This window comes from Xyrauchen texanus, chromosome 5 (genome assembly GCF_025860055.1).
Source record: "Xyrauchen texanus isolate HMW12.3.18 chromosome 5, RBS_HiC_50CHRs, whole genome shotgun sequence".
Classification (NCBI taxonomy): domain Eukaryota; kingdom Metazoa; phylum Chordata; class Actinopteri; order Cypriniformes; family Catostomidae; genus Xyrauchen; species Xyrauchen texanus.
This window is the reverse complement of record NC_068280.1, coordinates 6,757,447-6,775,073: the sequence shown is the minus strand read 5'-3', so window position 1 is coordinate 6,775,073 and position 17,627 is coordinate 6,757,447. Positions and strand designations below refer to the sequence as shown.

The window sequence follows — 17,627 nt, the reverse complement described above, 5'->3', positions numbered from 1 at the left end:
AGGCTTGTTTATTTGCATTTAATCATTTAGCAGACACGATTATACAAAGTGACTTGCAAATGAGGAACACAACAAGCAATTTGTGGGACAATAGTCAACAGTATGTCCAGTATCACAGATTAGTTATTAAAGGTTGCCAAGCTTCTTCGTTTGGAACACAGAAGTTAATTTCTTAATTGCGATTAACACATTTATCTTTAAAGCAGCATAAACGCAGGTGTGAAGTGCGGAACACTTCTACCAAGAGGAGCCTACAAGCTTAGCATAAAACAGCATAACGTGGCAGTCCCATAGACATTCTATGGGTGGTACTGTCTTAACACACTAAATTTGTCCATTATGCTCTCTCTTATGATAGAGCAGTGGAGGGTGTTATCTCATTAAATTAAATAATATCTGACAGTGCTTCCCTGTCAGTGATAAAATGGAGAAAGGAGTTCTTAGTGCTATTTGATGTACAAAACCAGCCCAGATGGGACTTGTGACAGTAATCAAGTATTGTTCTGCCTATATACATGGTGAGTTCAAAGCAGCTCTCGACAGTGGTGTTGCTGCCCTGATGTGAATCATAAATGCAGCTTCACGATTGCTGTAGATAAACAGATAGCCACAGTCTACCGCCAGCTTAGTAGTGTGGATGATGAGAGTTTAAGATATTTAATGCACAATGCAATGATTATGCAACCTATGTGGCAACTAGTTCTTTCAATTAGTCAAACTCCTACTTAGACTTAAACACAAAATACAGTTTTTAAATGATAATGTTATTTATTGTAGCAAAAAACTTATCCAATACCAACTGGGCCTGTGAGAAAAAAGTAGTTGCCCTCTTAGTTGCTAAATCCCCAAATCTATGAAACTGCATTCATAATGGGGTTCAGCTGGACTAGACACACCCAGGCCTCATTATGGCTTGCCCTGTTCAATCAAATCAACACATAAATATAACTTTTTCAGCAGTATGAAGCTGGCTAAAAGGTATTAACCAGTAGCATACTATGCCAAGGTCAAAATAAATTCCAGAAATTATGAGGAAAAAGGTGATTGAAATACATCAGTGTGGGAAGGGTTACAAAGCTATTTCAAAGGTCTCCAAGGAACCACAGTGTGAGCCATTAACTACAAATGGAGAAAACTTGGCATAGTAGTGATCCTTCCCAGAAGTGGCCGACCTTCCAAAATTCCTCCAAGAGCTCAGCGATGACTCATCCAGGAAGTCACAAAAAAGCCAAGGAACTTCAGGCATCTCTAGCATCAATAAAGGTCGCTATTCATGACAACACTGGCCAAAAATGCCATCCATGGAAGAGTGGCAAGGCGAAAACCAATGCTAACCCAGAAGAACATTTAGGGTCATCTAAATTTTTCCAAAACACACCTTGATGATCCTCAAAGCTTTTGGGAGAATGTTCTGTGGACTGATGAGTCAAAAGTGGAACTTTTTGGAAACGGGGTCCTGTTACATCTGGCGTAAATCAAACACAAAATTCCACAAAAAGAACATCATACCTACAGTCAAGCATGGTGGTGGAAGTGTGATGGTGTGGGGATGCTTTGCTGCTACAGGGCCAGGGCAACTTGCAATAATTGCGGGAAACATGAATTCAGCTGTCTACCAGAAAATCCTAAAGGAGAATGTTCGGTCATCAGTCCGTGAGTTGAAGCTCAAGCGCAATTTGATTATGCAGCAAGACAATGATCCAAAGCATAGGAGTAAGTCAAACTCTAAAAGATTCAAAAGGAGCTAAATTAAACTTTTGGAGTGGCCTAGTCCAAGTCCTGACTTGAACCTGATTGAGATGCTGTGGCAAGACCATAACACGGGGAGTTCATGCTTGAAAACCCTCCAATGTGTCTGAACTAAAGCAGTTCTGCTAAGAAGACTGGGCCAAAATTCTGCCACAGCATTGTGAAAGACTGATCAGTTATCAGAAGCATTTGATTGCAGTTGTTGCTCCTAAAGATGGCAAAACCAGCTATATTTTGTATAGCTGTATTTTGTGTTTATTCAGATTGCCTTTGTTTTATGTTAGATTCAGTAAACCCTGTAAGCAATTTTGTGACACTAAAATCATGTCAACACATATAATGTTTATGTCTTGTGGCTATACTTAAGAAACAGTGTGTATTTTATTGTGTATGGAATGGCCCCATTCACTTCCATTGAAAGTGTCTCACTGTTACTGTGATTTTTGAGTCAAACATGTTCTGTGGTAATAAACATTATTCTACAAATGCTGTCAAATTTCATTTAAAATTTAAATCTAAAATGTAACATTTTTGTTTTGTCAACCGTGTTATGTTGTTATTTCATTTATTTGAATTGTAAGTTTTGTGCTATTTTCTTTCCATGCAGGTAACGACAACTGGCCAGGCGAGCTACTATGTGTCCTATCAAAGGGAACCTTTTGTACGCATTAAAATTCCTAAGTACTCCTTACCCAAGGTAAGGAACTAGTTGAATACTAAATTAATATGCCTTGCTTGTCATACTGAAAATCTGTGCAAAATCATAAAACAAATTATTGATACTGAATGATATTAGTTATTTTAAAGATGTGTTTAGTAACTGAAATGGCTGGCTGATACACCTAGGGCTTGAGTTGGGGGGTATGCGAAGGGATGGCTTCCCACTTGTTGCAAGAAATCTCAAAAAGCATCCCTCTTGCAAAACCACCATCCCCCCTTACCATTCCCTTTAGATCAATTGTGTCATGTATTACTTAGAACTAATCATGCCAGTAAAATACTGAATTTTCTACATTTGATAAATGGCAAACTTGAAATAAGGGCGATTAGCTTGTCAGACTTTATTTTGACGTGTGAGGTTGCCAGATTTATATAGAAGTCCCCCAATTAGATCTTGACAGTTGTACAGTTGGGATATATTCTGGCAGGGTAACGCTTCATTCACGCAATCTGTCAACCTTGACCATGCAAGCTCTCACTCCACTGCCAAAAGATGCTGGTTTTCAGAAAACACTAGCAAACTTGTCGTAGTTTAGCGATGGGTTGACTTGTCATGTCTGGTGTTCACATGATATTTACGGCCCTGAAGGTAACGTAAGTTTGCAAACATTTTGCACACTTTCAAAAATGGCCAAAAGAACAGTTTGACAAACAAAATATTTAGTCTTTTATTAAAAAGAAGATAACAGAATGTAAGATATAGCTATTACGAGTGTACCGTTACAACATGTACATGTTTTTTAATTCAAACAATTTTCAGGGTTTTGCCCATAAAACACTTTTGTGTGAAGAACAACTTTTTTACACAACTTTTTAAGCATCCGTCATAGAAACAGCCCAAACTTCATTTAGTTTGGTTACTGGAGTAGGAAAATGCACATCTGTGACTGTGTGTGAGTGATCTAAAAAAGCACTCCTGATCATAATGATTCTTTTCACAAAAATCATCATAAAATACAATAACAGAGGATAACAGGTGCATATTATGGCCACATGTTCTAAGGGTCAATAAAGTGACGCTAATTTTTGTCTAGATCTATTAAATTAAAAATACATAAATGCAATTGAAACAATCCATTTACTTGAATACACCTCTTCTTTGATGAGTATATTATAAATTTCTGACTTTTTTCTGGGGCTTCAAATAAAGAAGTACTGTGGTGTTAAGAGAAAGTAAAAAAAAAAAAAAAAGGTCAGTTAAATATCATTTAAAAAGTGAAATTCCTGAAAAAATAATTTTTGGCATGACTAGTGCAGAATAATCTTTTATTATTATTTCTTGGAAAAAAAAACAATAATAAAAAAAAAAAGCAGTGAAACAATTATTATAAAATATTTAAAAACTATTTTGTCCACCTAATAAAAGTAATTGTGCATAACCAACATGTAGGTTTATGTTTACCATACAAACCATAAAACAGAGCGGACACCTTTAGACCCTCAAGACTCTGTGTAAACTTTTAAATAACATCTGATATTTATTTGACATTTTTATGAAAAGGCACATTTTGTTCAAGTCATGTGGTGTAACCGTGAGAAAACATTGTATTTTTGACTCAAACATAATATATATACATTGCCTTGAAAAGTGGTTTATCCTCTCATGTATTGCAAATAAAGTATTATAATACTTTTTACTTGATGGTTCACCACATGACATTTTTAGTGTTTAAATTTGTTTAGTAGAAAATAATATAAAGATTTTTGTTTTTTTAAATATTAAACCAATTTGGAAAAAATATTACATTTCTGACAACATGACAAGTGTTTTAAACAAGTTTTTAAAACATTATTCTCATTTTAACACCTCGGACAACCATATTTGTCAATGACCCATAAATATTATTATTTTTTGTATTAGGATAAAAAAAAAGAATAAATATAATAAATAAATGACTACACCATCCCCCTTCAATTTGTTTTGCAAATCAACCACTGGATATGCCTATTGGCGTGGATGCAGCATCATGCAATGTAGATAGCACATTGCACAAATACCCTATTAACAGGTGTATATGTAACCCCTTATTAATTGATTCTTCAAACAGATGGTATCTAATGATGAGGGAAATACTGTTATGCAATAAAGTGAGGTGTACAGTGGCAAGAAAAAGTATGTGAACCATTTGGAATTACCTGGTCTTAAAATCTGGTTTGATCTTCATCTTAGTTAAAAAAAATAAAATAAAAAAATGAACAAACAAAATTATATTTTAACTAATAAAACACAAATTATTGTATTGTTCTTGTATATATTGAATACATCATTCAAACATTCACAATGTATGTTGGATAAAGTATGTAAACCCCTAGTCTAATGACATCAACAAAAGCTAATTAGAGTCAGGAGTTGTTAAACCTGTAATCCAATTAATGAAATGAGATTGGAGGTGTGGGCTATAGCTACTTTGACTTGTAAAAAGCACTCAAATATTTTGAGTTTGCTTTTCACAAGAAACATCTGCTGACGTGGACCATGCCTCGTAAAAAAGAGATCTCAGAAGACCTACGATCAATAATTCTTGCTTTGCATAAAGCTGGAAAGTGTTACAAATTGATCTTGAAGAGCTTAGATATGCATCTGTCCACAGTTAGACAAATTGTAAATAAATTCTGTTGGAGTTCGAGACAGAAGAGAATTAAGTGAAATTGAATAGTTCTACATAGAATGACTTAAATACAGAATCTACATTGACTTTTTTATGAGCTATAAATTAATTCGGACTGGTGATAGCAAGTCTAAGTTTGTCACATCTGGCAACCTTATCTTTGGGGGAGAGCACAACAGAATCTCTTCACTCTTTGTTCTTCATCAGATAAACCCCCAACTTAACTCATCACATAACTGATAAATTGAGGTACTGTTCTATGACCACCATGGACCATCTCTAAACATTTAAAATGATTATACTAATCATGTTCCATGTTTCTGGCTTACCAGCTCACATGAAGCTTAATTCAGGAACATTTGACATGAACTTTGGACTTTTCTTATTTCACTAATATCCAAATAAACAGCTGTGTGTAGGATTTTACCAAAAATTGACAAATGCATATTATGCAGATTACCCAAACAATTGTGTTTTTCATAATGTGTAATGTATTATCCATGTTTAAATCTAACAAACTTTTTTATGCATTATAACTGAATTATAACTGCAATTTAATAAGAAAGTACAAGTGTTTGGTATGTAATTTATTGTTTGTTTTAAATTCCAGAGTGATGGTGTGAAGTATATTTGGGTTATTTGCAGTTATATTTCTCTTATGAAATTCATGATTAAAAAAGCAGAAAACTCACAAACCTGAGAACAATTGGTCATAAATTAATAATCTTTAGGGAATAAAAGAAACAAGTCACCAAGCAAAATACACTTTTGGGGTGCGGCCAACCTCAACTCCTCCCTGCCTAGGACGAACACTCTTTGTTCTTCATTCTTTTTCTTGCACATACGTGACGGGGAGTCACAAGTCTCCCCATCTAGTCTCTGCCTGGTCATTCCATCATCCACCATCGTTAACAGAATTCCAAACATTGATGCAACAAAGGCTTTCTATGGACCCAGCTAAAGAACCATGGCAGTGCAATGCAACTTACGCAAGTACAAACCTCCAAACTTTTGCTGAAAGTGCTGGTGTTTAACTAAATTAAGTAATGTTGGTTCTCAAGGCATGGTCTGTAGACACGATGAAGTTAATTTTTCTGTTGTAGTTTTTCTTAATAAAGTCTTGTTTGTATTCAAAGAGACATTTGACTGTATTTGCATAAATCATATTGGTCCCTAGAAATCTGATCCTAAAAGCTGCAATTGCTCATAAACAGTATTTCAATATATTTGTGATATTATTTTTAATGGCCAAGAAAGTAGTATTGCTGTGAGAATTAATCTTATGTGCCTATTAACTGATCGCTGGCCAAAGACTTTGATCGGATGTAAACATTAATTATATTAATATTCCAAGAATTAATGGTTTATCCCCCTATTGTGCTAAATTCCTTGCATTAATGGTCGGAGAATGATGCTGGCACAAGCACGAAGTCATAAGTGAACCATTATGCTAATTCCCTACATATAATTGGTGGAGGAACTAAATTTCAAAACTAATTACATATAGCAAGTCATTATATATATATATATTGGTGGATTGAATACTGGAAGATTACGAAAACAAATGATTTATTTGTTTTATCTTACATATAATTGGTGATGAATGCTGGCAGTTGTAAATATATCATGTCACATTGTCGCTAATTCCCTACTATGCAGACAATTTAGTACCGTGGCTACCCTCCCTTGCAGTGGCCATACAGCCTAGATGACTCAAAGGCACACCGCAGAATGCTCAATGGGGTAAAAAAATAACCCTAAACAGCTAAAGACTTGAAGGAATCATTGGAACTGGTTAACATCTCTGTTCATGAGTCTGCTATTAGGAAAACATGAAACATGCATGTTGTCCATGTAGGACACCATGAAGGAAGCTGTTGCTTTCCAACAAAAACATTACTGTGCACCAGAAGTTTGCCAAAGAGCACCTTGACACTCCACAACGCTACTGAGATTTTTTTTTTTTTTTTTTTTGTGGACTGATAAAACTAAGGTTGAATTGTTTTGGAAGAATACACAGCACTACATATGGTGTAAAAAGGGCATCGCATATCAACATGAAAACATAATCCCAATGGTAAAGTAAGGTAGAGGGAGCATCATGATTTGGGGCTGCTTTGCTGCTTCTGAGCCTGGACCACTTCCCATCATTTAGGGGAAAATTAATTCCTAATATGGCTTTCCCAAATGGAGGGAAACGTGAATCAAAATTAAGTTAAACCTGACTACGCCATCCTGAGGGAGAGCCAGGGAAATACTCCCAATAAGGGCACGCAGGTACGTTTTACCAATTGAAGGTAAAGAAATAAGAGAAAGGGAGACGTGAGTATCGATACAAAAATATATATTTTATTCACACTTTAGCATCACTAAAATCATATAATTATAGATTCTCTCTCTCCCATGAAGCACAATAAAAAATGTAAAACTAACAATTCTTAGGGCCAGGGTTACCAGGAACAAGGCAAGCCAGCCGCAACTCGGGAGGTCATCCAAACCCACCTTAAATTCACACCAAATCGTCAAACACCACACACCATAAAGTTGGGTCAGCACACATAACATTGTGAAGCACACCACCGAATCAAGGCAGCTAGCCTGCCCTGCTCCCACCAAGACCTCACTGGCTCCTGGAGAAAAGAGAAACACAAATTAGCCTGGGATTATACAGAATTAACAATATACAATTTGCCCGTAAGCAAACAGCAGAATCAAATGCTCATAAGCAAAACAGCAGAAACAAATGCCCGTAAGCAAAACAGCAGTAGTGTCGTTCGGCTAGGGATTTGTCTTAGAAGGTTTAGATGTTCAACTCCCCGCACTTACGATTGGGTTGAGCAACCACCAGATGCAAAGTTGTATGATTACTCACAACAGGTACCGTAGCTCAGTATACCGGCCATCATTCAACCTGCTATGATTGTTGTTACTAAAAGCGATCTCCGCTGCCAACTCGCCACAAATCACACGCCACCAGCTCCGCTCTAATCAAACTGAATGAGAACGAAAACAGAAATTCCAGGTAGCAAGGAACCCAGAATCACCAGGACACATATACACCCGTCAAAATAAGGGTCCTTAAATTGTATGGTAGTTTCTAACTCATTGGTCTGACAAAACCATACCCCAAACAGGCCAATAGGATGGTGAAGTCATTTATCCTGCCACACTTCAAGTTTATCAATATATCCTACAGTATAATGTCAGTGTTGCTGTCCGCCAGCTAAAGCTCAGTAGAAGTTATGGTAATGCAGCAGGACCATGACCCTAAACATCAAAATAAATCCACTACAGAATGGCAAAAAAAACAAAAACTAATCCAACTTTTGGAGTGGCCCAGTCAGATCCCAGATCTTAACCGTTCACGCTAGAAGTGGAAATGCTTGGTTGAGATTATTGCTGCCAAATGAGGTTTCACCAGTTATTAAATCCAAGGGTTCACATTTTTCCACAGCACTGTGAATGTTTAAAATGATGTGTTTAATATAGACATGAAATATTATAATTCGCTGTGTGTTGTTAGCTTCAGCACATTGTGTTTGTTTATACTTGTGACTTTGATGAAAATGGGATCACATTGTATGACCAATTAATCTAGAAAACCAACTTATTTCAAAGGTTTAATATACTTTTTCTTGCCACTGTATTTGTTTAGTTATCTGATCTCAACCATCCTTATGAAGAATAAAACAGCTTCTAGACTAATTCTCTCATATGACTGTACATCATTGTATGCACAGTGGCACCAGAAAATATCTGGATGAGTATGAATGTCATTCCATTAGATCACAAAATATCAAGAGAAGTAGCATCTTTAAACAAATGATGCTAGATACTTTCTCATGCTAGATCTTTCCATTTTTTTTGCAAATACTTTTTACCAAATAATGTCCCCTCACATAGGTGCAGAGTATGGACAACCAGGACATTTACAACCAGAATGTGTTCAAACACCTTTTGTCTTCATTATGAACAGTATTATTTGTCATTTAAAAACTAACTTTTCAGGCGTTTCATTAACACATTCATTTTTTGCTTGAAAAAGTGTGCTTGTGTTATCTTTCTTTGATATTTGTGTGACACTGCACACCATTAAGTGTTCTCTATGTAGAGAATTTTGACATAAAACTGAAGTGAAGAACTGAAGAACTGAAGTGTAAAATCTCTTTTGCAGTTGGCTTCCTTGGTCAATTGGGTGTGCGTGTTCTGTGCCCTGCATGAACAAGTAATCCTGTAGCTACAGCCCACCAAGAACTAGCAGGGGTGCTCACTAATGTCTTCTGCTTTCTTCTTTTCTCTCTCTTTTCTCTCTCTTTTACTAGGACATGCATATCGTAAGCACAGATCAGGGGCAGGTTTTCGCCGCCGTCCAGGAGTGGAACCAGAACGACACCTATAACCTGTACATATCTGACACACGTGGCGTGTACTTCACCTTGGCCCTGGAGAACATCAAGACAAGCCGCGGCCTTGGAGGCAACAGCATGATCGACCTTTACGAGGCATAACTTCATCTCAAACATGTTAACATGCTAACATTATCCCTCAAGTCAACGCCGACAATGGCAGCATTAAAATTCATGTCAGACCTCATTGCTTGTCTTGGCACTCAGGCATAGCCTACATTATCTTAAGCCTCTGAGGGGTTTACAAGCATAAATGTAAGTCAGCAAAGAAGACAGAAAGATGATTTTTGTTTTGGGGGCTGGTGAGTTGACGTTGCTAATTTGGTGGGAACAGTTTGAGTTTTGTGTTGTAGGGATTGGTTTTCAGACAACTTTCAAATTTCGAATGATCTTTTCAGATAAAAGAGTTTGCACGGTAACTTTCAGGACTCAAAACTTCCTTGCCAGTCCATTAAGACTTTTATTGAAAACCAAGCTGCAAAACATCTGACCTGAAGTCAGCTTGTCAGATTTCTGACATTATAAAACCACAACATTAACATATGTTGACCCACATTCATTGCTTAAGAACTCCATTCAGTCACAGTGAGGTAATATGGAGGAAAGATGATAAGTACTTTTATTCAAATAATTATTATAAACACCAGAAGAACTAACAATACGAGTAGAAAGTGAGTAAAAAAGTAGTTTAACTAAAGCATAATGTTGATGTAAATTTGAGGAGGAAAAAAAAATGAAACTACAAGGTAGTCTACAAACAGAAAAAGAAACAACTAGAAAAACATACATTGGGCATTTCAACGCATGAGATGTGTGAACCGATAGAGCTGAACACCGGCAAATGATCCACATTACAATTGGGTTAATTTGCTCACTCAAGTGCATCCTTTTTATACACGAGACTAATCACTGTATTCACAATATGTTATATTACAAATTGCCATTTGCACAGACAATGAAGCAAATAAACAGGTGAACTTGAATGGAGTTAAAATGTGATATCATAAAATGTCTAAAACATGGCAAATTAATTGAGCATTGTAATTTTTACACAGTTTTTTGTTTGTTAGTTTTTTGTTTTAGTCATATTTTAAGTCTTGATGAAAATGTCCTTTAAATGATATATTTAAATGATCATGTTTTGTCATATTCATTCATTTATTCATTAGTTTTACTCCTACTAAAATGGCAGATTTTTGCTGCACCAGACATCCCGCTGTTCAACCTCCCTTCGGTGTGCAGACTCATCAGCATCTTGGATGAGGGCGATGACCTCATCCAAGATATAATTTAAAGGACATTTTTGTCAAAAGAGTATATGACTAGAACAAAAAAACTTACAAAATTAACACTGGTCATGTGTGAGTTGTTTACATGGAATTCTTAAAGCACAGCAGCATAAAAACACTAACAATGTAAGTAGACCGTCTTCCATATCTGCGTGCTGTTCCTTCTCACGTATGGTCAAGCGATAAGCCTTTTAAAGTATAGACTACTCTTTTGACCTCAAACCCATATGGATGGCTTAATGCATCAGTGCATGCACAGTCAGTGCAAGGTGCATGCGACGACAACACGCAAAGACGCAGACTTTTTCTGTTTGCATCTGTGCATTCTGTGCTGATGACGAAATTTGTGGCTAACAGCATGTGGAAACATTTATAGTCTGTAATTAAGTACAGTTTGGCTTTGAGTTATAGCTGTCACTGCATATTCATCTTGGGTAATTATAGGCTTAATAATTTTTATAACAACTTTTAATTTAGACAGGCATATAATAGTACAAAAAGCTATTATAATACATGTGACAATTTACTTTTGTTATTATTTAATGTTGAGTGAAATTAATGAAATTTAATTAAAAAAATCACTTAAATGCTTACAATACACATTATTTGTACATTTAATAATACAATTGCTAGTATACTTTGTATATGTGTTATTATATGAGAATCGATCCTCTTGGTAAAATGTCAGTATCAATCAAATTATATAAATATTTCAAGATTCATCTTCCCATCCTTACTTTGTGGATAAATTCACTCACCAGGAAGCTAATACTGTGTAATTTTTTTCCCGATAAAAGATCCTTGCTTATTGAGTTCAACGAGGAAAATCATTCCAGCTTCTTAATGTCAGTAAGATGTTGCCAACAGAATATGTTTTAAAATGAGCAGCCCTCTTCCAAGCATGAAAAAAAGTTCAGGATGAAATATTCGCTCCTCTTGTCCAAGGATCTAAAAATAGTCTCCATTAGTGAGTGTATGCGAGGATAGTTTAATTAATGCACTGGGTATGATGCGTCTCTCCACCGTTGTGCCAAGACTGGCTCAATGCATGCTTACCCTGCCAATACTGAATCAGCAGTCCATCCATACCTCTAATAGATTGCAGCAATCTTCATTAAAGCTTATTGAAAACTGTTTCACTGAAGCTCCAGTTGGAGCCACAGGATAGATACAGTTTGTCACTGGATGTGTTCTTTTTTTATCTTTTTTTTATTGTCTATCTATTGATCAACGAAAGGGGTTCTTTGGCTTTTTATATACTGTCTCTTTCCTTAATGCTTGATAATGTATGTGATGCACCCTGTGTGAAAACTTTGTGGTTTTGCTATTTTTTTCTTTCCTTCCTGTTGAAAAGACCAGCATTGCTCTGTAAGGCTTCTTAAAGGGATAGTTCAGTTTCTCAGCTGAGGTTTGCCACAGATGACAGTTGTTTATTTTTAGTCTATCAGGGTACAAATCTTTGATTTGTTAGCTTATTTGCTCCTTTATTCCTTTCCATAATTCTGAACATGTAGGTCTGATGAGCTTATTGTAACCACAAACCAGTAACTGGGCTGCTCACTGCATTATTACAGTACAATTTGCAGAGTATGCTGAATATGAACCCATCTACTGCTGCCAGTCCCAAATTCCATCTATCTGTCCTCCGGGAGAACATTGGAACAGAGAGATGGAAGCAAAAGTATAATAAATAATCACTGCTGTGATTGACACGTCTGGCCAGCGGAGGAGGGGACCTCATTAGCCATGTCCATTCAATGCGGCTCTGTCACTGTGACACTGTCAAATGCACTCCCTATTAGTGCCACTTACAGAGCCTGACCCTGTCTTAGAGCATGCTTCGCTAGTGGGGAGTGATTTAAAACGGGTCGCAAGCACCACTGTTATGATTCAATATTGCTAAGTTTGGACTTGTTTCAAGCCAAGGATGTGCAGTGGGTTAGATGCTTGTCAGCTGGAGTAATACCAGTATGAGTATATCAGCTATAGCTTCAGTTAGCTATGATACGAGTGGGGACAAGTGTCTGTGTAATTAAGAGGCTTTATTAGGTGACAGTTGAGAGCACTAGAACCTTAATGCAGATGTTCATGTTTTTCGTATTTCTTCTCCCTTGTTCCCAGGTAGCAGGGATTGAAGGTATGCTCATCGCTAATAGGAAGGTGGACAACCAGGTGAAGACGTACATCACTTACAACAAGGGCCGTGACTGGAGGCTTCTGCAGGCACCCACTACGGACCTGGCAGGAAATCAAATTCATTGTGTGCTGGTGAGGAAGTTAGAGGGAGAGATGGAGGCCAGGGGGGAAATGAACAAAAGAAATGGGGCTGAGAAAAGCAGAAGGATTTTTAAGCATAAAGATATACAGTGGTATATGTTAACCAGTCATTTTGTTAAGGAATAGTTCAACCAAAAATTCAAACTCTGAGACTTTTTACACACCCTGATGTAATTACAAACCCATATACAACATTTCTTCTGTGGAAGAAAAATTTGACATTTTGAATAACAAAGTCGTTGAATAATCAGACGCAGTTACTGTGAATGGGGACTGGAGCTTTCAAGCTTCACAAAGGTTGCATAACACCATTGAATTATCATAAAATTAGTCCATACAACAACATGTGGTACATTACAAAGCCATACTATAGCATTGTGTGATGAACTGAATGAAATTTAAGTTGAACTAATCCTGTGATAATTGGGGATGTGCAGAACTATATATTTCCCAAATCAGCTAGTCAGTAGGTTTCTGCCCATGCCCATGATTACGCTGGTTGAGGGTTGTGTTCACTAGACACCGATCAGATTTTTTTAATGGCCGTTCACATAAAAAAACAACTGACCGGAGAGTAAAAGGGACCGATTTTGTATTATGTGTCTTTAACTACTTTAACCTTAAGCATTTAATACAATGTATTTCTTATGTACATACGTGTTGTTGCATTGAACATACATTTTAAGAACCTGCATTTAATTACATCTGTAGTTACACTGTTAACCTAACCTGTAAACCTAAATGTAACTCTATCACAACCCTTTCCATAACCCTAACTCCTGCTCCTAGACCTAAATGTAACTCTATCACAACCTTTCCGTAACCCTAACTCCTACTCCTAGACCTAAATGTAACTCTATCACAACCCTTTCCGTAACCCTAACTCCTACTACTAGACCTAGCCCTAAACCTACCCATACCTTAACCTCTGTAGCAACAATACATTGTATTGTATGTATATAGTAGTTAAAGGTGCATTTAGTTAATTTTGTCCATATAAAGTGGGACCAACAAAAGCATAGAAATGAATGCATGTGCCTTAAGTTAGAAAACTATTCCTAACTTGACACATTGTCTTAACCTCCTGAGACCAGAGCATGACTGCTGTGTTTATTTTACATTCCCCTTTTTGATTTGTAACTAAGGAACATGCAAATAATAACAATAATAATAATTTAGACCAATTTTCCTAAAAATGTATGTTGACAATGGGACTAAGTTGGGAAATTGTAAATAATACCAAGTTAAAGAAAGTAAGAGTAAGTTTTTTTGTTCAATTTGTTCAAATTGTTTATGTTCCCAGGAGTGTTGTTTATTCATGTTTTTGAGATGTTACAGACATTATATCAGAAATTAGCATAAATTATACTGATTCAAATTAATGGCTAGCATCATCCAATCAATGCCAACCATGTTAAAATAACATTTTGAATGAAAATATCTGAATCTATGTACTGATTACCATCATCCCATGTCTGCCAATCATATTGAGTGGTCTGAACACCATCTGTAGCCTGAAACTGAACTTTTAATAAGAAGTTTGGATTGAATGCATAGAGAGCTATAGGATGTGCCCTTGCTCCCTATTTAATGAATGACTTAACCTCATGTGTGCTGTCTGTCTCAGAACAGTTCGAAAAGCACCCTATTTACATCCTAACTCCATAAAAAACTCTGAAAGCAACATTTTCCAGCTTTTGGATGCATCCATTGATTCTCAATGTGATAATGCACAGTGAACATAGGATATTTTAAATAAAAAAAGAGCATATACGTTAGGCAACTTATGCAGTCATTGTGTTAAACAATGTGCAGTTTCGCAATAAATTGCTCAAATTGAAAAATGGTATATCCGATGAAACAAGAGAGCTGAATCTTTTGACTCAAACAGGTTTCAATGTAAAATCTTAATTAGGTTTCTTAACATATGCAGTTTTGTTGGCGTCTCTCCCAAAGACAAACTCCGCTGTGATCAGCACCATGTTATTTGATCACATCAGAATCAGCTTTATTGCCAACTATGCTGAAACATACAAGGAATTTGTCTTGTTGACAGGAGCTTCCAGTGCACAACAATACAAAAAACAATATAGAAACAGCAGCAAGACATAGATAATAAAAAATATCTATATAATTATACATATTCATACATACACACAGTCACACACCTTCATTCATACATACATACACACACATACGTAGTGCAAATCCGTTATATAAGTACTAAAATACAGTATGTTATGTACTGTGCAAAAAGTTTTTTTTTTTTTTCTTTGTATGTAATTGCAGAAGAGGATATGTTAGATAATATAAATAGACTTAAACTGTGTATTGCACATAATTATTGCTCATTGGGGTGGCTTTAACTGTTTATGAGATGGATAGCCTGAGGGAAGAAACTGTTCCTGACGGTTCTGGTTCTCAGAGCGCTGAAGCGTCGGCCAGAAGGCTACAGTTCAAAAAGGTAATGGGCTGGGTGAGTGGGATCCAGAGTGATTTTACCAGCCCTTTTCCTCACTCTGGAAGTGTACAGTTCTTGAAGGGTGGCAGGGGCAACCAATAAACCGCTCAGCAGTCCAAACTGTCCTTTGAATTCTTCAGATGTCTGATTTCATAGCTGCACAAAACCAGACAATTATTGAAGTGCAGAGGACAGACTCAATGATTGCTCAGTAAAACTGTATCAACAGCGCCTCTGGCTGGTTGAACTTCCTCAACTGGCGAAGAAAGTACAACCTCTGATGGGCCTTTTTCACAATGGAGTCAATGTGGGACTCCCACTTCAGGTCCTGTGAGATGGTATTGCCCAGGAACCTGAATGACTCCACTGCTGCCACAGTGCTGTTTAGAAAGGTGAGGGGGATCGGTGTTGGGGTGTTCTTCCTAAAGTCCACAATCATCTCCACCGTTTTGAGGGTGTTCAGCTTGAGGTTGTTTTGACTACACCAGTGAGCCAGCCGTTCAACCTCTTTTCTGTATGCAGACTCATCGTCATCTCGGACGAGGCGATGACAGGTGTGTCGTCTGCAAACTTCAGGAGCTTGACAGAGGGTCCATGGTGGTGCAGTCATTGGTGTAGAGGGAGAAGAGTCATGGGGAGAGCACACATCCCTGGGGGGCACCAGTGCTGATTGTACAGTTGCTGGAAGTGAATTTCCCCTGTCTCACAAGCTGCTGCCTGCCCGTCATAAAGCTGGTAATCCACTGACAGATGGACATGGGAACAGGGAGTTGGTTTATATTATTCTGGAGAATAGCTGTGATGATGGTGTTGAAAGCCAAACTGAAGTCCACAAAAAGGATCCTTGCATATGTCCCTGGTCTGTCCAGATGTTGCAGGATATGATGCAATCCCATGTTGACGGCATCATCCACAGACCTGTTTGCACGATAAGCAAATTGAAGGGGATCTAGAAAGGGCCCAGTGATGTCCTTCAAGTGGGCCAACACCAGTCTCTCGAATGATTTCATGACCACAGACGTCAGGGCGACAGGTCTGTAGTCATTAAGTCCTGTGATTTTTGGTTTCTTATGGACAGGGATAATAACTGAGCGTTTGAAGCAGCATGGGACTATTGAATATCAGTGTGAAGATGAGGCCAGTTGGTTAGCACAGGATCGGAGGCACGCTGGTGAGACACCATCTGGGCCTGAAGCCTTCCTCATCTTTTGCTTCTGAAAGACACGCCACACATCATCTTCACAGATCTTGAGATCAGGTTGAGTAGCAGGAGGGGGGTGGAGGGGGGTTGCAGGAGGTGTTGGTGTTTGTGAGAAGTGAAGTTCAGAGTGTGGGGTGTGAGATTGGGCCTTTCAAATCTACAGTAAAACACATTCAGGTCATCAGCCAGTCATTGGTCCACCACAGGATTGGGGGTAAGAGTCCTGTAATTAGTAAGTTGTTTCAGGCCACGCCACACCGATGCAGGGTCGTTAGCTGAAAACTTCAGCTAACGACCCTGAGAAACTTCCAGCTTCTCAAAGTAGCTTCTTTTAGCTAGCCTGATTTCCCTGTTCAGTGTGTTCCTTGCCTGATTATACAAGACTTTATCCCCACCCCTGTAAGTGTCCTCTTTGGCATGGTGACGCTGTCTGCGTTTTCCTGTAAACCACGGTTTATCATTGTTGAATGATAAAAAAGTATACAAATAGTAGGGATGCACATGTCCTCACAGAAACTTTGTAGAAAGTTACAACTATATGATGTAACAGAATCTGTGAACTCATCCAGGTCTGTAGCTGCAGCTTTATAAACACTCCAAACAGTACAGTCAATGCAGGCGTGTAGTTACAGCTCTGCTTCATTAGTCCAACTCTTTGCAGTCCTTACAACTGGCTTTGTTGATTTTAATCTCTGCCTGTAGGTTGGAAGAAGATGAACCAGACAGTGATCAGAGAGTCCCAAAGCTGCACGTGGGACAGAGCGATATGCAACCTTTATTGTTGTGTAGCAGTGATCCAGTATATTCCTGTCTCTGGTGGGGCATGTAACGTTGTGGTGGTGGCATAGTGGGCTAAAGCACTATACTGTTAAGCAGAAGGTTGTCGGTTCGATCCGCACAGCCACCACCATTGTG

General features: G+C 37.7%; 1 protein-coding gene across 1 annotated transcript in view; it reads left to right on the top strand.

Moving 5' to 3' along the window:
* The window catches only part of sorcs3a (sortilin related VPS10 domain containing receptor 3a), a 336,334-nt gene that overhangs the window by 255,996 nt on the left and 62,711 nt on the right, over positions 1-17,627 (top strand). Inside the window, exons 8-10 of the mRNA XM_052126718.1 lie at positions 2,357-2,446; positions 9,401-9,580; positions 12,895-13,041. Of these exons, the coding sequence (XP_051982678.1) occupies positions 2,357-2,446; positions 9,401-9,580; positions 12,895-13,041 (417 nt within the window). The remainder of the gene's footprint in view (positions 1-2,356; positions 2,447-9,400; positions 9,581-12,894; positions 13,042-17,627) is intronic.